Source organism: Mastigoproctus giganteus, chromosome 10 (genome assembly GCF_048544385.1).
Source record: "Mastigoproctus giganteus isolate SK-2022 chromosome 10, ASM4854438v1, whole genome shotgun sequence".
Classification (NCBI taxonomy): domain Eukaryota; kingdom Metazoa; phylum Arthropoda; class Arachnida; order Uropygi; family Thelyphonidae; genus Mastigoproctus; species Mastigoproctus giganteus.
In genome coordinates, this window is record NC_143584.1 from 7640094 (window position 1) to 7665388 (window position 25295).

General features: G+C 35.6%; 1 protein-coding gene across 1 annotated transcript in view; it reads right to left on the reverse strand.

Annotated features, from left to right (window-relative positions):
- LOC150078665 (VPS9 domain-containing protein 1-like) overlaps nucleotides 1–25050 on the reverse strand; it is a 209649-nt gene extending 184599 nt beyond the window's left edge. Inside the window, exons 1-2 of the mRNA XM_090382807.1 lie at nucleotides 24946–25050; nucleotides 12251–12360 (exon numbers count right to left, since the gene is read on the reverse strand). Of these exons, the coding sequence (XP_090238933.1) occupies nucleotides 12251–12319 (69 nt within the window). The 5' untranslated portion in view covers nucleotides 12320–12360; nucleotides 24946–25050. The remainder of the gene's footprint in view (nucleotides 1–12250; nucleotides 12361–24945) is intronic.
- Nucleotides 25051–25295: the final 245 nt, after the last annotated feature.

Here is a 25295-nt window from a genome sequence, read left to right on the forward strand (position 1 = left end):
GTTAAAGTAACATAAAAGGGGTTATGTCTAACCATAATTTGTAAGAATACAGGCTGGATGATATTCTTACAAATTATGGTTAGACATAACCCCTTTTTGGACGGCTAGATTTATACTGATTTATAGTATTTACTATAACCTAAATTTAAATTAGTTGAATTATCCATTATTATGGATATTGGATTTGGTATACAGGCAGATGATAACAGAAACCGATGGCTCAGTCTAACATGGAATTTTATTTTGTAGGGGTTTAGCCCTCGACAAAGTCTCTTGCAAAATGGGTTCCCACGTAAGGCTTATTTTGTTATTTAACCTAATATTTCATATTTTCATGTAACTTTTCATGTATACTGGGTACGGTTGGCCAGTGGTTACATCAAGTTTCAAACGATGGAGGTACTTACATTACACTATAACTTATATAATTTGGACATACCTAACGACCGATGTAATGTTCTATCGTTTGATGGCATTAATCGGTTAGTTCCATATGTAACTCTTAATAATTTTATATATTTGTAACTCTTAATAATTTTTTTATATATATTTTACAATTTAACTCTGGTATATTTGGATTCTTTATACACACACACACACACACACACACACACACACACACACACACACACACACACACACACACACACACACACACACACACACACACATTATATATATATATATATATATATATATATATATATATATATATATATATATATATATATATATGCATAAATTAAAATATTCCTACTACATAAAATAATCTCAGTGTTTCGAAGTACACAAAATTACATCAGATAGGAAGATTACAATATCTAAAACACCAAAAATTATCACTACTCAAGTTTTTGGAATAACATTCTGTTCCGAAAAATCAATTCCACTCTGCTAATTGGGATTGATTCTGATTCTATCAATGCCACTGAAGGTGGGTGGGCAATGCAAAGTTCACGATGAACTTAGTTCAATATGGTATTTTAAATAAAAAAAGTCCCAGGACTTCCTTGAACCATATGGCTAATAGATTTATTTGATACAGATTTATTTATGACTAATTCAAACATTATCAGTTAACTGATATCAAATATTGATAAATTTAAGCTTTGAATAGTCTGGTACATTTTTGTAAATATTACAAATTAGTTTCACTTGTCCTTTAGAGGATTAAAGCTAATTTCCGAAGCCCAAGAAAAGTATAAAAGTATTTTCTTCTTAGAATCCTTAATAACCATTGCAGAAACTTATTTTCCTTGTTAAAAGATTGCTCAAACAGAACAAACTAAATATAAATGTACAGAAAAGGAAGTAAATAAGTTAGTTAATGTACACAGTAAGTTACCTTTCAGGTAAGTTTGATTTTTTTTTTTCCCCTTAAATTAATAGAATTTCTTTTTCTGTGATGAACAGAAGTGATAAGAAATATAGCCATCTCCTTATCAATTAATTATTAAGATTATAACCTTAAAACACTCAATAAACTATAGTTTTATATTATCTAAACCTAGCCATTCATTTTAATTATAACTTTATAATACAGTCGAACTTGGTTATAACGAGCATCAAGGGACCAACAAAATTTTCTCGTTATAACCATTACTCAGTATATAGTGGTGAGTTAAATCTGTTAAAAAGATAGATTTAAAAAACAAAAGAAATATTAAGAGTGAAAAAAATAATATTAGTATATGCCTACATATTATTTGTATTAATCTGCTTGTATAATTTTTCTTCTTTTTTAATAGCGCCTTATTCCAATCATTTACATATTGCCGAAATATATCCGAAGTCATCCAAGCTTTCTTGTTCATGGTGTAATCCACAGGAAGTTCCCTTATGTTTTTGAAACACCAAGGTTATAACTTTTTTCCGATAACAAACAGTTTTTTTTAACAGTTCCTGTCATATTTGCGCATACGAGCACCGTCAAGCAAGTCTGATTTTTTTTTCCAACAACACATTTCCCCCCTTTGAATCTAAATATATTGTCAAGTGTCAAATTATAAAAAAAAAAGTCCTGTTTCATTGGTATTGTAGATGTCTTCATCATTGAAATCTTTCCTGATTTCTGCTCAACACGGTCAATCCATTCATTTGCCATCGTTGGATCTGCAGATTGAGATTCTCCACTAATTTTTGCATAAATGATGTTATGTCAGTTTTTAAATTAATCCAGCCAACTATTGTTACATACAAAATCATCGCGTCCAAATTGTTTAGCAAATTTTTCTGCTCGAGCCTTCAAGATTGGACAGTCTATTGAAAATCCAGCAATTCTTTGTGTAGTGAACCATTGAAGCAATACTTCATTGATGTTTGTAACCTCACACTTCCTATTTTTATTTTTTCCCGGTTAAGTTCTTTTCCAGTGCCGATATGTAAACATGCTTATTCTCCCACAATGTCGATACTGTTGAAGAGGACAAAGAAGAAAACTTTTTACACACGTCAACATTTTTTGCAGCATGTTCCAACTCACGAATAATTTGGACTTTCACTGAATCGAGAGACACTTTCTTTTTTTAGTAGACATGTTTCCGAAGGAAGGATTTGTTTCTAACTGATTTTACTTTAAAACAACAGTAAAGCGATCTGCATACAAACAATTATCATTTCCAAATTCTTAGAAGTCCTGAAATGAATTTGTGGTTCAGTGAATACAAGACAATCTGTAAATAGGGTAATGCAACCATAGAAATTACAAGTGGAATGCCAATGCCCTATTGTATAGCCCGTCCCTGAAATGACAAGGTTAGATAGGTCATAAACCGACCACTAATCTGATTAGGGTGGTCATAAAAGCTAAGTCACCCCTTTTCATTTTTGTCTATTCCAAGAATTAAGTTTTTTCAACTACCCCAGCAATTAAGAATGTTTGTATAACTCCAAATTTTGTATGGTATATCTGTGTAGTATGCTCATTATAACAGTGAGCAATTGTATGGGAATGCGCATAAATTAAAATCATTGTAGCTTTTTGCTCATTACAGCCATGATCTTGTTATTTCTGTGCTCGTTATAACCAAGTTAGACTGTATTTATTACTCTTCTCCCATACACTTTTTTAAAGTGTTCTCTCTCTCTTTCCACACACACACAAAGTTGCATCACTTGTAAAATTCACCAAATGTCTATGAAATTTGAAAATATATATCTTTTGTAATATCATTATTCTATTGCATTATCCATCTCTAGCAAGCTCTCTTAGATGATGTTGCATGCCATACATGATTGCATCATCCTAGCAGCAGTATAAATACAGTGCATATGCCATAAGCCCAGTATTCTATGCTATTGCAATGATTAATTTTCACAATTAATACCACTTAGGGAAAATGTTGCTACTGCACTGAATGCAGAGGGACATTCTATGCATGAAATAGCTAAAAGGATTCACTGCAATAAGTCAACAGTGAAAATTTATTACGAAAATTATCAGAAACTATCAATCTAAATAGAAAAAAAGGAAATGGATGTTTACAAATATCTTCTGCAGTGCAGGACAGATTTCTGTTCTGTTTGTGTATCCGAAAAAGAAGATTCTCACTGAAAGATCTCAAAACAGCATGGGAGGAGGAGAATACAGGAGTAAAGTCAAGTACTATATAGATGCCTTTTCTCATTGGGATTGGTAGCACATCACCAAAGAAAAAAAGCCACTTTTTATGCAAAAAATGAAAGCCCAGCATATAAAATGGGCAAAAGAACAAGCTAGTTGGTCTGAGGATCAGAGAAAAAGTGCTATTTTTCTCTGACAAATCAAAATTTAACTTGCAGAGTTTGGACAACCAGCAATTCTTAGATGAAAAAGAGAATTTCATCCCAACTCTATCATCTCCACAGTGAAATGTTCTGCATCTCAAATAATATGGGACTGTGTTTCACCTATGAGGAGTTGGTTATCTTGAATTTGTGAAGGGTACAGTGAATGCTGAGGTGTTCAAGGACATTCTTGAGACAAAATTAATTCCTACAATTAGAGATCGACATGGGGATGTTGCCAATTGCATTTTTTCAGTATGATCCTGCTCCATGTTATAGAGCCAAAACTGTAAGTACCACTTCATAAAATTAGCAAAAGTTTTAAATTAATGAAAAGTCACTACAAAATAAATGTAATTTATTTTGCTATCTTTACTGTCTACAGGTGCAAAAATGGCTGAAGGATAAATCAATTTGCACAATAACATGGCCTGAGAACAGTCAGATCTCAATCCAATTGAAAATTGTTGGAACAAATTGAGTGTGTCAGTAATGAAAAAGAAACCAAAAACAATTAGAGAGCTGCAGGAGACATTAATCCGTGTTTGGTACCATATTTCCTAGGAATACATTCGGAACCTTAACCAGCCGATGCCATTATGATGTGAAGCAGCAATCAAAGCAAGAGGTAGACCACTTATATTTTATTGGTTTTTTTGGTTATATAGCTGCCTGTCATCCTAGTATGAGCAAAAGAAAGGAAAATTATCACTGCTTTCACAGAACTTTTGTTATTATATGAACCATAATTAACATGCTGTTATTTTGAAGGAAAGTACTTATTTCATATTTACTTATTGCATATTTACTCATAAGGCATAAAAGTAAAATTTTCTGTAATTAATAGTTTCATATGTGTTTGTTCTTTATTTATGTTCTTTCAGCTATTTCTAAGTAATAAATATTACTTATTTACGTTCTTTCAGCTATTTCTGAAAGATTAGCTGCTAATATAAGGCCAAACCACCTAAATAGGTGATGCAATTTTTTTTTGAGTATCACTATATATATATATATATATATAATTATACATATATTTGAATGGCGTTTAAAATAGTTGGAAACGGAATCTTTACAGCATACATCAGAGGCAGCAAAAAGCATATTCCTCTACATGATGCTTGAAATATAACCATATAAATAAGAATAAGAGTTAAAATAAAATAATGCCAGCAGTATGGTAAGACAAGAGCGAAAATAATCGCTCATCTTATTTTCGCTCTTATCTTACCATACTGCTGGCCTTATTTTATTTTAACTCTTATTCATATGGTTTTTTATATATATATATATATATATATATATATATATAATATTGAGAGGGTTAGCCCTTGATAACGTCCCTTTCAATGTATCCTACCACCCATAATTAGCATATTGTGTTATATTATTACCTTATTTTACTTATGATTTTTCTTTACTAGGTTTGGCCAAAAAGGGGGCTGGTATATCAGCTATTATAGCGTTTTGGTGCTTTGATATATGGGTAGGTGGAACAGGACCAGGGTATGTCTGCCAGGGGCAAAGGTTGATGACGTTGTAGAGCGAATATCATCTTTTAAGGGCACAAAAGGTGATATAGTTGTACACGTTGGCACTAATGATATTAAGAGTAGGAGACCGGCAGAATTACTTAACAAGTACAGGTCACTGTTGAACAAAAGCCGAGAATTAGGGTTGAATTTGAAAGTGTCTGCAATTCTGCCCAGACACGATAGGAGGGAGTATATGATGAGAGCCTTGTCGATCAATTCGACCCTGGAAAGATTGTGCAAGGCTCAAGGGGTAGAATTTTTTTCAGATTGGACTGTACTTGTTAACAGGAGAGATTGCTTCTACAGGGATGGGATACACTTAAATAGAAAGGGTGCAAGAATATTTGCTGATGCTATCGAGGCAGTGTTAGGTGGGTCGGAAAACTGCTAGCTTGGGGGGAGACAAAGACCAATAGATTGACAGTAGCCACTGGCAGAGGTGAAAGAGATTCTTGCACTGCTTCTATTAGAATGAGCAGAAGCCTGAAAAACAAGATGCATGATATTTCAGAGACTGCTGGGAGCCATTGCGGTACAAGTAAACACATGGGTTGTGTTAGGGTAGCTAAGAATAGAAACAGGTGCAGGTATACTTGCGTGTACACCAATGCTAGGAGTTTAGTAAACAAATTTGATGAATTTGAGGTATTGCTCAAAACATCAAAGGCAGATATTGTTGGGATATCAGAGATGTGGTGTCACACAGATATAAGGGATGCAGAACTGGAATTTGGGGGGTACAACGTCTACAGAAAGGATAGACAGGATAGGAAGGGGGGAGGGGTTATGCTATTAGTTAAGAAACACATAAAAACCAAGGAAGTGAAGCCAGTCGACATTGCTGGACAGTGCAGTGTTGAGTCAGTTTGGTGTGACATAAGCATTGGGAGATCAAAATTGAGAGTAGGAGTGTGCTATAATCCTAATGACTCTGATGAGTATAATAAGAAACTGTACAGGGAAATAGAGTGGGGGTGTAAATCAGAGAGTCTTATAATGGGAGATTTTAATTTCCCCGATATTGACTGGAATTTGGGGGCTGGTCACTCACACACTAGCAGGGCTTTTGTGGATTTATTGGATGATTGTTTTCTACATCAGCATGTTCGGGAGGCAACTAGAGGGAGTAATACTCTTGATTTGATTATCAGCAGTGATTCTTCATGCATTAAGAATCTGCAGATAAATGAACCACTAGGTGGCAGTGATCACAGTGTGCTGAAGTGGGATTTACTCAAAGAGGTAACTACCATTAGGGGTAAAGGGAAGGGTTATTGCTTCCGTAAAGGCGACTACGATGGACTGAGACAGTATTTAAATTCTATACAGTGGGACCAAATGATGATGTTACCAACAGCAAATTCAAAATGGGAAGCATTCAAAGAATTTATCTGGTAAGCTACTAGGCTTTACATACCAACTAAGAAATATTGTTCAAGGTTTAGGCCAAAATGGATGTCAGATGAACTAATGAGGCATATGGCAGAGAAGAAAAATGCATGGGATACTTACAAATTAACACATGACACAGAAGCCTACGATAGATACAAGTTGATATGCAACCAAGTTACAAAGGAGGTTAGGCAGGCGAAGGCAGATTACGAGAAATCCTTGGCAAGGGATGCAAAGAAAAACAGCAAAGAGTTCTTTACTTATGTAAACTCTAGAAGGAAGGGGATGAATCAGATTGGTCCATTTGATATCGATGGGTCAACTGTTGATGATCCTGCTCAGGTAGCTAACAAACTAAATGAATATTTTGCATCGACATTCACACATGAGGAGTTATTCAGCGAGGGGAATGCCAGAGGTGTATTCAACTCTAGCTGTAAGCTACAGAATCTTGAAATAACTGGGAGTAAAGTGGAGGAGAAATTGTTGAAGATAAACACAAGAAAGGCACCCGGGGTGGTTGGGATCTATCCAGTTATATTAAAGGAGGCAGCAAAGGAAGTAACCAAACCCTTAGCCATAATTATGAGAGCTTCCTTGGACTCAGGGGAGGTACCCATAGATTGGAAATGTGCAAATGTGACCCCAATTCACAAAGGAGGATCAAAGGCTGACAAGTAATTATAGACCTGTGAGCTTAACTTCTGTTCCAGGAAAATTAATGGAGGCACTGGTTAAAGAAGCACTGCAGGATCATTTAGACAAGACTTCAGTTATAGCTCGGACACAGCATGGTTTTGTTAAGGGGAAGTCTTGCCTGACCAATTTGATTGGATACTATGATGCAGTCACAAAAGAACTGGATGCAGGGAATAGCTTTGATTTTTTATATACTTGGATCTTAGAAAGGCTTTTGATACTGTTGCACATGGAAGACTGCTACACAAATTGGAGCAGTGTGACACTGGAGGCAAATTGCTGCTATGGATAAAGGGGTGGTTGAGGGGGAGAAGACAGAGAATGGTAATCAATGGACACTGCTCATCGTGGACTAATGTTATTAGTGGAGTCCCTCAGGGCTCAGTGTTGGGTCCATTATTGTTTTCTGTATTTATAAATGATATTAATGATGGTATATCAAGCTTAATGTCCAAGTTTGCAGACGATACAAAGGTTGGCAGGGTTGTCAAGGACACTACTGACACTATGCTGCTGCAACAGGATCTGGAAAGGTTGAGCAGATGGGCTGAGAGGTGGCAAATGAAGTTTAACATTGACAAATGTAAAGTACTAACATGGGAAATAGCAACCCCAGAGCAACGTATCAACTCTGTGGTACTACACTGACAGTGGTAGAGAATGAAAGGGACTTGGGGGTGGTTGTGCAGGCAGATATGAAGTTCTCTGACAGTGCAGACGGGCTGCAAGAGTAGCTCATGGAGTATTGTCAATGATATACAGGAATTTTTCCAGCAGGGATAAGGAGGTGATTATTCCCTTGTATAAGGCAATGGTCAGGCCACCTAGAGTACTGTATACAGGTCTGGAGGCCTCATTTCAAGAAGGATGTAGAGATGCTGGAACGAGTACAGAGAAGGGCAACAAGATTAGTGAATGGAACAAAGGGGTACTCTTACGAAGAAAGGCTTAAGTTTTGCAAATTACAGTGTCTGGAGACTAGGCACCAGCGAGGTGATCTGATAGAGGTGTATAAAGCCTTGAATGGTTTGAGCATGCTCAATGCTGATGGGATTCTTCCTCTAGCTCAGAATAATCACCTGAGAGGACATAAATTCAAATTGAGGAAGGACAGACGTGCGGAAATTTGCCTTTAGCCAGCGGGTGGTTGATTGGTGGAACAGACTTCCATCCCTTGTCTTGGAGGTTGATAGCCTAAATAAGTTTAAGGCTCAGCTGGACAGGTATTTTGAACGAACAGAGGGGTGAAGTGGGTTTTTTTTTTTTTGGCTGATGCTGCATAAGCTTGCTTTCTTGTATCAAATGCCTCTACTAATGCTAATGCTATATATATTTTTTTGTGGGCAGCCAGCCTATATACATATTTCATTATATTTACATAGTATCAGAATTATATTTTCGGACACCACATAAATTCTAACATAATATACCATTAAACAGCACGTACCTTATCTACTTAGACTATAATCAAATATAATATTATGACGGACGTAATGTTCTATCTACAACAGATGGCATTAATCCAATCTGGACTATATTGCTTAAGATATTTATTAATTGCTCCTATTATATATAACTAAATTAAAATAGAATATTGCCAGTAGCATGGCAAACCAGTAGAGTGAAAATGAACTGAACCAAATAAAATAATAACAGAAAAATATGAAGGGAGTAAAGAAGAAAAGGGTAGTGTTGAAGCAATGTTCCTAAAATAATTTAGAAATTAAGCCAATTAAAAAAATTTAGCAGCACCTCCTCGATGGTACCCGTTTCCGAATTATGTAAAATTTCACTAAGGTGGAAACATAAACTAACAACATTATATGACCAAATAAACTGAAAATTAATAAAATAAAATAGACTGACCATTATGCCCCATCTCGACAGAGGACCACAAGGCCAATAATAGTCAGGGAATCACTGCATTTCGAACGCTAAACAAATCCATGCAATGGTGGAATGATACTAAGATCAAACCGCCGATGCAATAGATTTGCATAGTGGTGGTCCTTATGCAGCGAAAAATAATAAAACAGAAAGCCTAGTACTCTTACTACTTACTATAATTGTGTTTATATTAATCTCATTTTATTTCAGGTAATTATTTTTTTTTTTTTTAGCATACAGGTTCTCTCAATTCTTCCATGGTTATTACACCTGATAGCTCAACTCCCCTACAAAATACACAAATACACTGATAATTACCTTTTTGTCTATATATATATATATATATATATATATATATATTAAAAAATATGACAAATAAAAATAAAGGTGATGGTAGTGCGAAACGTCCGGAAAGCCACAGGCCAAAAAGGGAAATAGCCGAAGGAGTGGTAACCTTTAAAAATGTTGTAACTTTTAAAAATAACAGCAGCCTACATCAGATAAAGGCGGGAAAAAATTTTGCAAAAATACCTTGAAACGGGGAAGAGAGGCAAATATGCCATTAATAAAAAAAAATGAAAAACGAAATCTGATGATGGCAAAATAAATATTGATACATGATTAGTTATTTCATCGGGGGACTACACTTAACCATGCATCAAAGGACTGGGTTTCCATGCTTGCCAATAGCTATGTAAGGGAAAATTTAAAAATATAAACGAAAGGGAAAGATATCTTTTTTAAATTTTCCCTTACATAGCTATTGGCAAGCATGGAAACCCAGTCCTTTGATGCATGGTTAAGTGTAGTCCCCCGATGAAATAACTAATCATGTATCAATATTTATTTTGCCATCATCAGATTTCGTTTTTCATTTTTTTTTATTAATGGCATATTTGCCTCTCTTCCCCATTTCCAGGTATTTCTGCAAAATTTTTTCCCACCTTTATCTGATGTAGGCTGCTGTTATTTTTATTTTATATTTCTAAAAGTTACCACATTTTTAAAGGTTACCACTCTTTCGGCTATCTTCCTTTTTAGCCTGTGGTTTTCCAGACATTTTGCACTACCATCATCTTTATTTGTCATATTTTTTAATATACTTACATTTGCATCCATTGCTGCTGCTTTACATGCTTTGGTGCATTTGCCATATCCTATCTGGTTTATATCTTCATCCTATCTCTTAAAAGTTTTATATACATATTATTATAATTAGTATGCTTATAGGTTAGATTTTAGCTCATAGTTTATTGTATACTTATGTGCAACTTTAATGCCAATTATGTAATTATGCCAATTGGACATTATACGTGCCTGTATATATATGTGAATTGGCCATGCTGGATTAAGTTAACCTAGTTGGGCAAACTTGATTACCGGATTCGGAAGCACAATAATACTTATATGTCAAAGCGCCATTAAAAAAAGGGGAAAAAAAATACATACACTCACATATATATATATATATATATATATATATATATCTCTTCATAAGTGACGCCACATTCAAGAGTCTTACATAAGAAGTGTGCACAGTTACACAACACAACACAAGTGTGCACAGACTGTCTGAAGCTAACAACACTGCATTAAAACTGTATTTAATCTAATAATTTCTTTTTTCGATCTCTATGGAAAAAATAATTAATAATTGCTGGATTTCTATTTGCTTGATTTTAATGAACTTTGGAATGGCTTGACAAATCTTTCTAAAATAATTAAATATAAAATTTAAATAAAATCCATCCACTGGGAGTTCAGTTAGGTGAGTTGGGTTTCTTTTTTTTTTAGGAGCATTAGCAACTAAGGCCATATTGCTTTGTGGATATGTGGTGGTCATTCTCTGATGTTTCCGCATTCTCTGTATTTGGTGGTCACGGGCTCGAACCCCGGTCTAATCAAGAAGCGTGTGCTATGCACTGCTGCTCCTGCCCACCTGGCTATGGAGGCACCGCAGTTAGGTGAAGACAAGTGCTTGGCATATATGAGGTGTGCAATAAAGTTTCCAGACTGGTAAATAAAAAGAACACAAAGTGAAGGAGCTCAAAAATGGTTTTATTTTTATTCCAAGTAATCACCATCTGACTGAATGCACTCATTACATCTTTCTAAAAGTTTCTGAAAAGATTCAGTGAAGGCATCCAAAGGGTTGATGTTCAGTTTGGCAGTTACATTTTTCTTTATGTCCTCAACATCTTGAATCTCTTTCTCCTTTGAGGGCAATTTTCACCTTGGAAAAGAGGAAGAGCTCTGCTGGTGTAACATTGGGAGAACAGTGTCAATGGCTGAGTTGTACAATGCCATGTTTCATTAGAAATGTCTTCACAAGAGCAGAATGGACAGGGGGCAATGTCATGCAACAAGAATCAGCTACCTTTCTCTCGAAATTGTGACATCGCCTGTACACAATGCAGCATTGACTCTCTCCCATTCAGGTACAAATTCCTTGTGAATCACACCCTGTTTATCAAAAAACATTATCAGCACTGTTTTGATCCTGGAACTCTGTAAAAAAATGTTTTGGGCCTTGGTGATGATTTTGAAGTCCACTGTATGCTCTGACACTTCATCTCTCAGTTGTACTGAAACACCCAACACTCATCTCCAGTGACAATAGTCAGTCGAGGAAATTAGGATAGTCTTAGCAAGTCTCAATGGAGTTTTCTCATGATGCCTCTTCATTACTTCTACTCACCTTGAGGCTGTCTGATCTTCCTTTTCCTTAAATCATCATAATGAATTATTTGAGGGTTAAATGGCTATTTCTTGCCATAGTTTCCCAAAATTCTGCAACTCTGTCCTCATTTCAAAAGGAAGAGCTCCAAAACCTCTCACGTGGTAAAGTGCCTGTACTAAACCCACGTAGTAGTAATCCCTCAATGTCCTCCTCAATAATCCCTCCTCCTCAAGTTCAATAAATTACACATAATTAGAGGACAAAATGATAAAAACAAAATAATAATACTTACTTCATAATATCCATCATGATCAAGGTTAAGTGCCTTAGAAACATTCTGAAGTGCCCAGGTTTTTTCCATATGTAATAACAAGAATAATTCCACATAATCACTGCATTACACTGAACAGGAGGAGAAAAAAAAAAAAATATGTTTTAAAAAATAAAATATTTAAAAACCTCCGAAAATTCTCAAACAGTTATGGGCAGCTCTTAATTTACATGATAGACATAAAACTGAAAGCTGTTAATTTATGCTAATATAATCAGGTTATCCATTAATAGCTTTAAATATGTAAAAAATGCCCTGTTTTTTTATTTTATTTACACTTTGTTGTTTTTTTTATTTTATTTATTTTTAAATAAATAAAAAATATATTTATCCTCCTGAAAATGAAAAAAAAAAAAAAAAAAAGCTATATTCATAAAATATAAATATTAAACTAACAGATTTTTCATTTTCCTGTTTAGAGAACAGTTAAGAGTGCAAACTTTCAATTTTAATGTGTGCACATCTTAAATAATTTGTGAGGTAATCTGATTGAGGTGTTTAAGGCCTTGAATGGATTGAGTAAGCAGAATGTGAATGGCATGCTTCCTCTTGCTGACACTATACAGCACCTTAAATTTATGCCCCCCCATTTATATGAGGGGGGCATAAATTTAAGTTGAGGAAGGATGGTTGCAGAATAGATGTGAGAAGTTTGCTTTCAGCCAACAGGTGGTTGATTGTTTGAACAGACTTCCATTCATTGTTGTGGAAGTGAATGGTTTGAATAGATTCCAGAAGTATTAAACAAATTCTTGGAGGGTAAGGATGGGTAAAGTGTTTATTTTTTTATTATTTTTTTTGACCGATACTATATAAGCTTGCGTTCTTATATCATTTGCCACCTTTACTACTACTATTTGCTTTATTATATAAATTAAGGAATAAACAGATAACTTATAAAAATAATCAAAGCAAGAAACTATATTATATCAATAATAATTATGACAAAAAACATTTCTTACAACAATTAAACAACAAAACTAAAAGGAACCATATAGCATATGCCTCTGCCACATCAGCCAACACACCAATGTCCTTTAAACAACACACTGCATGTGTTGTTTAAAGGACACTGAAAATGAAACCAACACATTTAAGCATAATGTGGATGGATATACATCACTTTTAGGGTTGTTGTTGTTATTTGGTTTTTAGGAGCATTAGCAACTAAGGCCATATTGCTCTGGGATATGCGGTGGTCATTTCCTGACCTTTCCGCATCCTCCGTATTTGGTGGTGACAGGCTCGAACCCCGGTCTAATCAAGAAGCGTGTGCTACGCACTGCTGCTCCTTCTCACCTGGCTACGGAGGCGCCCTCACTTTTAGGGCCTCTGTAGCTGAGTGGTCAGGAGAAGGAGTGCAGTAGCACATGCTCCTTGAGTAGACCGAGGTTCAAGCCCCTGATTACTAAATACAGTTGATCTGCCAACCCACACTGGACCAGCATAGCAGATTATGGTCCATTTCCCTCAACATGAATTGTTGAGGAGGCTTCCATCCTGCAGTGGGTTGATAATGGCTGCAGTTTACCTTTTTTTTAAATTTTTTATACATCGTTTTTAGTATAGATATGTTGACAGTTTTTCCGATTATGGAAACTGTGTTGCTATTTAAGTTTTAAAAAAATGCATAAACTTTATTAGTATTAGCAATGGCCACATGGTGTAAGGAAGCCTATGGCTTATGCTACACCAGCCACTGCCGACTGGGCTAGCCAGGTGGGTAAAGTGCCTGCCTGGCAACCCAAAGGTTGCGGGTTTGAATCAAAGTACTGCAAAAACCTTGGGAGGTGCATTATGGCCATAGAAGCCGATGCGCCAACAACTACCAAAAAAAAAAAAAAAAAAAAAACACCAGCCAAAAAAAAAAAATAATTAATTAAATAAAATAATAAAAAAAAAATTAATAAGAAAGAGGAAATAGACAACCTATGTGTTTCCCTCCTCCCATAGGTAATTATCCAGCTGACCTTTGAATTTCACTAAAATGTCAGCTTCTACCACCCATGTAATCCTAATTGATGCTAATTTTATTACGTTTTGCAATAAGGTATATAAACAAATCTTCGGGTTACCAATGGGCTTGAACCTTAGCGGCCTCTTATCAGAAATTTATCTTTCCATGATTGAATGTGTATATTTGAACCTTTTTTCCTCCAAGTTGGATATTATGGGATACTTGGTTGATGTTCTATGCATCACTAATACTAATACTATTCAGGATATTTTGCATTCATTCCATATAACATCCACCCTAGACTGAGTTTCACACTTGAAACGGAGAACTCTGAAACAAAATCATTAAATTTCTTAAATTTTACACTCACATTAACAGAATCCAATTTAATATCTAGCAGAAACCAAAAAAACTTGCATTTCCCTTTATTACAATAGCTCTCATCCGTTCGCATACAAATGATCTATTATTTTCAACCAATTTCTGAACACATAAGTATTCTACATCGGAGTTACTATTAACCAATGAAATCCAAACACTAACTTGATAGATTTTCAGAGGATATCCTCTTTTTATCATTGACCAGATTAAAATACAAGCTAAAAATAAGTTAGAAGTTAAAACTTTAGTCAATAGCAATAATTCCAAGAAATACTTGATTTCCATTCCAAGCAATGGCACAAACAACTTAACAGACTTTTCAGGATATGGAATTTAAAATGGTGTCTAGACCCATTCGAAAATTTACATACTGAACTAAACAAGCGATCAATACTTTCATCATTTTCAACACAGATAACAACACAGTATACAAAATTTCATGTAGGGAACGTGATTCATTGTATCATGGGTTGACAAGGTGTATGATGAATATGAGAATGAAACAACATTTAGCTTCACTACGTGTGGCTAGGGCCGGTGCATCAGAATTAGCTTTCCATGCCGTCAACGAAAATCACACCTTTTTATTTGATGAGTCCAAAATACTTAGCATACAGAGGAGCCACACTAAATTATTAATCACAAAACTCTGGAAATTAAATTACACGAGAATTCCATTACTGTACGTTGCCCATCTCTCATATCAGATTCGTGGTTGTTTGTACACATGTGCCAAGATATTAAATAATCTTGAATGTTTTAGAAATTCTCGCTAACTTACTTCATGTTACTTCTATCCTGTGACCAACACAGACCGTTGAAAAGCCTTTGTCTGCTTTAGGAAGGAACTTTTCCAAAATAGGTTTAAATTATTTTAACTAATTTAATGATTTTAACTTTTATATACCACAATCTTTTTAATGATTTTATTATTAGACAATGTCTTCTGGCACTTTGAGTTGTGTGTTGGTGGTTGGATTGGGAGATCTTGACCATTGATCACAGACACAGTTTGATTTGATTTTCGTTTTTTTATGGCGCAAACTGCATATACATCGAACATTCATATGTCTTTGAGGGAGGAAGCGTTGAGTAATAATTTTATGTCCAATTGAATTCTGGAGTGTGTCGTGGTGAAGTTATTCTACAAAAAAGCATTGAAGTAAATTCCTCTATATGTACAGAAAGAATAGACAGGATAGGAAGAGAGGCAGGGTTATGCTGTTAGTTAAGAAACAAAATCTGAGGCAGTGCATTCAGTTGACATGAGTGGCCAGTGCAATGTTAAGTTGGTTTGGTGTGACATAAGCACTGGGAAAGCAAAATGAGTAGGAGTGTGTTTTAGGCCTAATGACTCTGACGAATACAACAAACAACTGTACAGAGAAATAGAAGTGGGACAGTAAATCAGAATGTCTTATAATGGGGGGGGTTTTAACTTCGCAGATAATGTTTGGAACTTGTAGGTTGGTCACTTGCATACTAGAAAGACCTTTCTAGATTTATTAGACGATTGCTTTCTACAGCAGCATATTCGAGAGGCGACCAGGGGGAATAATAACCTTGTTCTGATTATCAGCAGTGATTACACATACATTAAGATGCTACAGATAAAAGAACCACTATGTGGCAGTGATCACAGTTTACTGACGTGGGTTTACTTAAAGATGTAATTACCATCATAGGTAAAGGGTAGGGTTTTAGTTTTGTAAAGGTGACTACAACAGTCTCAGGCAGTTTTTAAGTTCTAAACAATAGGACTCTGATGATCACTGATGATCTGAGGATAACTGTTGATGTTACCAACAACAATTTCTAAATGGGAAGCATTCAAGGAAGTAATCTTGGAAGCTACTAGGCTTTTCGTATCAAATAAGAAATACTGTTCAGGTTTAGACCTAAATGGATGTCAGTTTAACAAATGGGACTCGTGGCAGAGAAGAAAAATGCATGGGATGCATATAAATTATCAGGTGACACAGAAGCATACAGCGGATATATGCTAGTCTGTAATCAGGTCATGAAGGAGGTTAGGTGAGTGAAAACAGATGACAAGAAATCTTCGAAAAAAGGATGCTAAGAGAAACAGCAGGGCCTCCTTTACTTATGTAAACTCTAGAAGAAAGGGGATGAATCAGATCGGTCCACTAGATATCGAAGGGTCGACTTTTGATGATCATCCTCAGGTAGCTAACAAACTGAATAATTATTTTGCATCTACATTCACATATAGGAAATAATCAAGGAGGGAAATGCCAGATTTTATCAAACTCTAACAAGGATCTAAATGTTTTGTAACTGAGAGCAAAGTGGAGAAGAAATTGTTAAAGTTACACATAGGAAAGGCACCCGGGGTGGATGGGATCTATACAGTTATATTAAAAGTGGCAGCAAAAGAAATAAGAAAACCCGTAGCAATAATTATGAGAACATCCTAAACTCAGGGATGGTCCCCACGGACTGGAGATGTGCGAATGTATTCCCAATTCACAAAGGTGATCACAAGTAATTACAGACCTGTTAGTTTAACTTCTTTTCCGGGGAAAATAATGGAGTCACTGGTTAAAGAAGCACTGCAGGATAATCTAGACAAGACTGCAGTTATAATTCAGAAACAGCATGGGTTTGTTAAGGAGAAGTCTTGTCTGACCAATTTGATTGGATACTATGATGAGTTCACAAAGGAATTGGATGCAAAAAATAATTTTGATATCATATACAGTACTTGGATTTCAGGAAAGCCTTTGATACCGTTGCACATGGAAGACTATTGTACAAATCGGAGCAGTATGGCATTAAGGGCAAGTTGCTACAATAGATGAAAGGATGGTTGAGTGGGAGAAGATAGAGTGGTAATCAATGGACACTGCACTTCGTGGACTAATGTTATTAGTGGAATCCCCCAGGGTTCGGTGTTGGGAAGGAAGTAATCTTGAAAAGATTACTTCCTTCATTGTTTTGTATATTTCGGTGATATTGATGAAGGTGTATCAGGCTCAATGTCGAAGTTTGCAGATGATACAAAGGCTGGCAGGGTTGTTAATGCAGTATGCTACTGCAACAGGATCTAGAAAAGTTGGACAGATGGGATGAGAAGTCGCAACTGAAGTTTAACATTGACAAATATAAAGTACTGCATATGGGTAGAGGTAACAGCAGAGAAATGCATCAATTGTGTGGTACTACATTCAGGGTGGTAGAGAATGAAAAAGACCTGGGCATAATTGTGCAGTCAGACAGGCTACCAGAGCAGATCATGGGGTCTTGTCAATGGATATACAGGAATTTTGCTAGTAGAGAAAAGGAGGTGATTATCCCTTTGTATAAGGCAATGGGCAGGCCATTCTTTGAGTACTACATACAGGTCTGTAAGCCTCATTTTATGAAGCACGAGAGTTGCTAGAACAAGTATAGAGAAGGGCAACAAAGGGTCCTCTTACCAAGAAAGGCTTAAGGTCTGCAAATTGCAGCGTCTGGAGACTAGGCATCTGCGAGGATCTGATTGGGGTGTTTAAGAATTCCCATCAGTATTGAGCTGGCTCAATTCTGATGGGATTTTTCTTCTAGCTCAGATTAAACCTCTGATCGGACCTGAGGGGGGGGGCATAAATTCAAATTGATGAAAGACAGTAGGAAAATAGATGTGCCGAAATTTGCCTTTAGCCAGTGGGTAGTTGATTGCTGGAATAGACTTCCATCTGTCATTATGGAGGTTGACAGCTTAAATAAATGCAAGGAAGAGCTGGATAAACTTTTAGAGCAAATGGATATGTGAAATGGGAATTTTTTTTTGCTAGTGTATAAGCTTGCTTTCCTGCATCATATGCCTCTGCTAATGCTATATCAGGAGCAAGAATATTCTGAATCTGATCATTTCCCACAATCCAGAGAGTATCACAGGTTGTATCAGTACAGGAACACTTTACCAGGATCAATTTATGCCTAGAAAATTTAGACAATTATCTAGCAACTGAGCAAGGAGTTAAAATTACTAAATATGGCACACTTTGGTTATCCTTTTGATTTCCAAAAGGTAGAATAAATTTCTGATTGCACAAAAATATAATAATGCTAAAAGTCCACAGAAACAATAAAAACAATCATGCACAGAAAAGGAATTAAATGATATGCCAATCACTATGAGAGGTCATCTCATGACTCTGTCCTCTGAGCATATCCCCAATACCTGAATATCAACATTTCCTCAATGACAAAAATCAGAACACTTTAAAATCACACACACAAAATCAAAACACTTCAAACCAATATATTAATAACAAAATAAAATAAATTAAATAAAAGTCACAGCAGCTTCAAATATTAGCATTAGATAAAGATAAAAGTATGAAAAAAAATTGATTGTATATTCAAACACTAAGGTCTTACTAACATTCACAAATTCAATTTAAAAGTTGTTTTATAGTAAACTCCCACTATAATGCTCCTTTAGCATTAGTAGAGGCATATGATGCAAGAAAGCAAGCTTATGCAGCATCAGCCAAAAAAAAAAAACCCTCCCATTTCATCCCTCCATTCATTCCAAATGCCTGTCCAGCTCAGCCTTAAATTTATTTAGGCTATTAGCTTCCACAACAAAAAAATGGAAGCCTGTTCCAACAATCACCTACCTGCTGGCTAAAGGCAAATTTCCGCACATCAATTTTACAACTATCTTTCCTCAATTTGAAACTTAAATAGCCCTATCCCACTTAAAATTTAACACTGGTTTCTTCTGATCCCATGTTCAATCCTATGAAGTAAAACACATTTTTAATGTCTATTTTGCTCCTTTTTAAAATGCTTGTCTGCAGGTTTTCAACTAGCATATTAACAATGATAGAAAAAAAAAAAAAAAAAAAACCTAAAAAATTAATGTTATCTACCAAAATACTGAAAAACAGACCCCCACCCCAAAATTGCAATTCCAATTATACTGCTAAGGGGCTTTGAGGCTAGACCATTTGAAAGCACTATAATGGGAGTTTAGTTCATTAGAGCTCAAGTGGTAGAGGAAGCAGTTAACACACACCAATTTTAAAAGAAAAGTTAGATTAATGGAAAATTCAATGAAAGATTTCTTAAAGATATGACAATATTCTTCAAAAATTCAAAGACAACACTACAAAATATGCAATGACTGATACCAATTCTACTGAAAGAAATTATGACTGAAGGGTCTACCATTCTTGACATTGTCATTCAAGAAGAAAAATGCATGGGATACATACAAATTAATGGGTGACATGGAAGCCTATGATAGATATAAGTTGGTCTGTAACCAAGTCACAAAGGAGATTAGGCAGGCAAAGGCAGATTATGAGAAATCCTTGGCAAAGGACGCAAAGAAAAACAGAAAAGAGTTCTTTACCTATTTAAACTCAAGAAGGAAAGGGATGAATCAGATTGGTCCACTGGATGTTGATGGTTCAACAGTTGAGGATCCTGCTCAGGTGGCTAACAATCTAAATGAGTATTTTGCATCTACATTCACACATGAGGAGTTATTCAGGAAGGGGAATGTCGTAGGTGAAGTAAACATTGGCAGTGAGCTAGATTATTTTCTAATAACTGAGAGGAAAGTGGAGGAGAAATTGCTGAGGATAAACATAAAAAAGGCACCAGGGGTGGATGGGATCTATCCAGTTATATTAAAGGAGGCAGCAAAGGAAGTAAGCAAACCCCTAGCCATAATTATGAGAGCTTCTTTGGACTCAGGGGAGGTACCCATGGACTGGAGATGTGCAAATGTAACCCCAATTCACAAAGGAGGATCAAAGGCTGACACAAGTAATTATAGACCTGTTAGTTTAACTTCGGTTCCAGGAAAATTAATGGAGGCACTGGTTAAAGAGGCACTGCAGGATCATCTGGACAAGAATTCAGTTATAGCTCAGACACAGCATGGGTTTGTTAAGGGCAGGTCTTGTCTGACCAATTTGATTGGATACTATGATGTAGTCACAAAAGAACTGGATGCAGGGAATAACTTTGATATTATATATTTGGATCTTAGAAAGGCTTTTGATACTGTTGCGCATGGAAGACTGCTGCACAAATTGGAGAAGTGTGGCATTGGAGGCAAATTGCTGCTATGGATAAGGGGATGGTTGAGTGGCAGAAGACAGAGAGTGGTAATCAATGGACACTGCTCAACGTGGACTAATGTTATTAGTGGAGTTCCTCAGGGTTCAGTGTTGGATCCATTGTTGTTTTCTGTATTTATAAATGATATTGATGATGGTGTATCAGGCTTAATGTCCAAGTTTGCAGACGATACCAAGGTTGGCAGGGTTGTTAAGGACACTACTGATACTATGCTGCTGCAACAGGATCTGGAAAGGTTGAGCAGATGGGCTGAGAGGTGGCAAATGAAGTTTAACATTGACAAATGTAAAGTACTACATATGGGAAACAGTAACCCCAGATCAACGTATCAACTCTGTGGTACTACGCTGACAGTGGTAGAGAATGAAAAGGACCTGGGGGTAATTGTGCAGGCAGATATGAAGTTCTCTGAGCAGTGCAGACGAGCTGCAAGAGTAGCTCATGGTGTCTTGTCAATGATATACAGGAATTTTTCTAGCAGGGATAAGGATGTGATTATTCCCTTGTATAAGGCATTGGTCAGGCCACACCTTGAGTACTGTATACAGGTCTGGAGGCCTCATTTCAAGAAGGATGTAGAGCTGCTCGAACGAGTACAGAGAAGGGCAACAAGATTAGTGAATGGAACAAAGGGTTGCTCTTACGAAGAAAGGCTTAAGTTTTGCAAATTACAGAGCCTGGAGACTAGGCATCGGCGAGGTGATCTGATAGAGGTGTATAAGGCTTTGAATGGCTTGAGCATGCTCAATGCCGATGGGATTCTTCCTCTTGCTCAGAATAATCACCTGAGAGGGCATAAATTCAAATTGAGGAAGGACGGATGTCGGATAGATGTGCGGAAATTTGCCTTTAGCCAGCGGGCAGTTGGTTTGTGGAATAGACTCCCATCGCTTGTTGTTGAAGTTGATAGCCTAAATAAATTTAAGGCTCAGCTGGACAGGTATTTCGAACGAACGGAGGGGTGAAATGGGAGTAGTGGTTTTTTTTTTTTTTTTTTTGGCTGATGCTGAATAAGCTTGCTTCTTGCATCATATGCCTCTACTAATGCTAATGCTAATGCTAATAACCCCAGGGGCTCACATCTGGTGAGTATGGGCTTGGCACACTCAGGGTCCTAAGCTGGATATCATCATTCTTCTCTTTCTTGGTGATTCCCTTCAACTGATTCTCTCTCTTGGGGTAATTCAGAATTTTTATTTTTTATTTTGCTGGTGCACCATAAGCCTCAGGCTTCCTTGCACCATATGGCTAATAATAATAATAATAAAATGATGTCAATACTATACCATTCTTGAGAAGGGAAGAAATAGCAGCAATTAAGAAATCTAAGGTAGAAGGAAATGACAAAACTATGAGAAATCCAAAAGGGGATAAAGTAAAAAAAACATTAGGCAAAAAAAAAAAGAAAAAAAAAAAAGCTTCCTAGTTGGAGGAATGTGGCAAACTCGGGGCCGGATTTACATATAAGCTAAACAAGCTACAGCTTCGGGTCTCACTCTATCTTAAAAAAATCCTTTTTTGAATTCTAACAAATGGGCCTGGTGTACTGGGGTCCATGGTTAAGAAAAAATATATATATATACATACAATGATAACCCAGTTTAATATAATATAATATATTTTATTATATTATATTAAACTGGGTTATCATTGTATGTATATATTTTTTCTTATCCTTTTTGAACTGTAAGAGAGAAGGGCCTCATATTATTATTATTAGCCATATGGTGCAAGGAAGCCTGAGGCTTATGCTGCACCAGCCAAAAAATATTCCCAAGTTACCCTGAGAGAGAGAGAGAGAGAGAGAGAGAGAGAGAGAGAGAGAAAAGTAGAAAGGAATCACTAAGAAAGAGAAGAATGTTATCCAGCTCAGGACCCTAGGTGAGCCAAGCCCATAATCACCAGATGTGAGCCTCTGGGGTGAGATATATGTTGGAGCTTAGGACCACAAAACGTTTAAATCCGGCCTTGGGCAGATTCCCCAACTTTCCAAAACAGTGGACGATATAAACTAGGGAAAAAAAAAAAGTGGATGGGGGGGGCTCACATCTGGTGAGTATGGGCTTGGCAAACCCAGGGTCCTGAGCTGGATATCATCATTCTTCTCTTTCTTGGTGATGCCCCCCCCTCTCTCTCTCTCTCACACACAGGGGGTAACTCGGAAATTTTTTTTTTTTTTTTTTTGGCTGGTGCAGCATAAGCCTCAGGCTTCCTTATACCATATGGCTAATAATAATAATAATAATAATAATAATAATAATAATAAAATAATTTGTATAAATATTTATTTTTGATGCATATAGAATACATAATTTAAAATCACAGAGGCTTTTTTTTTAATATCTATTTCTGCTGGAGCGATGCTGCCTCTACATTATCACTCTTAGAGATTCTTTATTTAGGAATCAAATACCGATTTCATTTTCCTTATGTGCAATCAAATTCCACAGACAAAAAAAATATTTCCGAATTACCCAGAGAGAGAGAGAGAGAGAAGTAGAAGGGAATCGCCAAGAAAAAGAAGAATGATGATATCCAGCTCAGGACCCTGGATGTGCCAAGCCCATATTCACCAGATGGGAGCTCCTGAGGTTATTTTTCATGTTTTAAATACAGCTTGAAGCCAAATCCAATTATAACATATATTGCCATTTATACTAAAATAAAAATGTTTTTGTCACTGCTGATATAAAAATAACAGTATAAATAAAATGCTTAATAAAATTTATAAAGATCGGTTAATATAATTCCTAACTAAACCTTTTACCAAACCAATACACTTTTTATATATTAAAATACAATGAAGTGCTTATGGAATTACAATTAAGATATTAATTTACAGGGCTATGAATTACATAATTCAAAGGCATAAAAAATAACCCCAGGGGCTCACATCTGGTGAGTATGGGCTTGGCACACCCAAGGTCCTGAGATGGATATCATTCTTCTGTTTCTTGGTGATTCCCTTCTGCTTCTCTCTCTCTCTCTCTCTCTCTCTCTCTCTCTCTGGCTAACTGGGAATTTTTTTTTTTTTTTTTTGGCTGGTGCAGTATAAGCCTCAGGATTCCTTGCACTATATGGCTAGTAATAATAATAATAAAATAAATGGATGCATTAAACAATTACTAATTAGCATTATCAGCAAACAACTTACAATACTAAAATTAAGCTGTGTCTAAAAAATTAAAAATACAGTAGGCGAAATTATCTCCACAGCTTTGGAATTCATATTATATAAGGATAAATGAAAATCAGCTTTATGTTCCTAAATTTACTGAGTTAAAATTGTATTTTATATATCTTAAAGAAAAAATATTGAAAATAATGCATCTCTTCGGAGGCGTTGTCTATTCCACAGTGAGAAACGAGCTTTTTTTTTTTTTTTTTCATAATACTGGTTTGTACCCAATTGTACAACAGTTAAATTGTTGTTGTATAAAGTTGTACAAACTGTATTTTTGTACCACTGTTGCATAAAAATAAATAAAAATACAGTGTGCTCCGGATAATATTTTAATGCTATACTGCCATTTCTAATCAAATTAAAAAATTTTGAACGAAAACCGTCATAAGTTTCACTTTAAAGGATAGGTTCTCCTCTCTTGTTACTATTGCACCAGTGATTTATGAGAGTGAAATGAATGACCATCGAATAATACATTAATTCGTTGAAGAAAACATTTATTTCAGTCACGAATAAAAACACACACACTTCAAAACCGTGGATGACTCAACAGTTAAAAGTTTACCTTAGTATCACAAAAACATCAACAAACCGGAGAATGACCTTCAACACAAGCGAATGCCAATACCACCTTGAATAATAAATGTGGTCAACAAAGTAACGAGGTGAAGTGTAAATGTCAGTTAAAACCTCCAGCAGTTTGCTATTTATTGAAAGTTTTAAAAATTCATCTGCAGCTTTTTACGCTTTTTTTTCAGTAGCAGGTGCTAAGATTCTCCCTGCAAAATGCTCCCTTATTCATGAAACAGAAAACGGTAAGGATCTTTTTATGAATAATTACATAATCATAAAATTACAAAATATAAAAATTAGTTTGTCTGTTCGCTTGGCAAAAGATTACAGTGGACATTTCACCAATGCATAAATCATATTCAGATATATCTAAATAGATGTATAATGTTAAACTGATAAAAACTACAATATAATTTACAAATAAGTAACAAATTTCAAAAGATTGGTGTACCTTACTTTAGATTTGTTTCGATAGCAATATTTCACTTCACCGCGTTCAGTTTTGAGAGTATTGCAACATCAGACGTGCTACAGTGTGGTTATGCACTTATCAGTTTTCACAATATCTCTCTGATATAATTATTTATTTATGCAGTTTACACAATTTCAAAGATGATAAAACAATAAAAATCATACAGTATCATAATAAATGAATGTACGCTCATTCATTACTAAACTTACAAAAAAAAAATAAAAAATAAAACGCATATTAGTTGCATATTGAGTAGTTGCCACCTCATTAAATGTAATTCCGGGAGACTTTTTGAGACAAAAATAAAATAAATAGTAATAATAAATTTATAAAA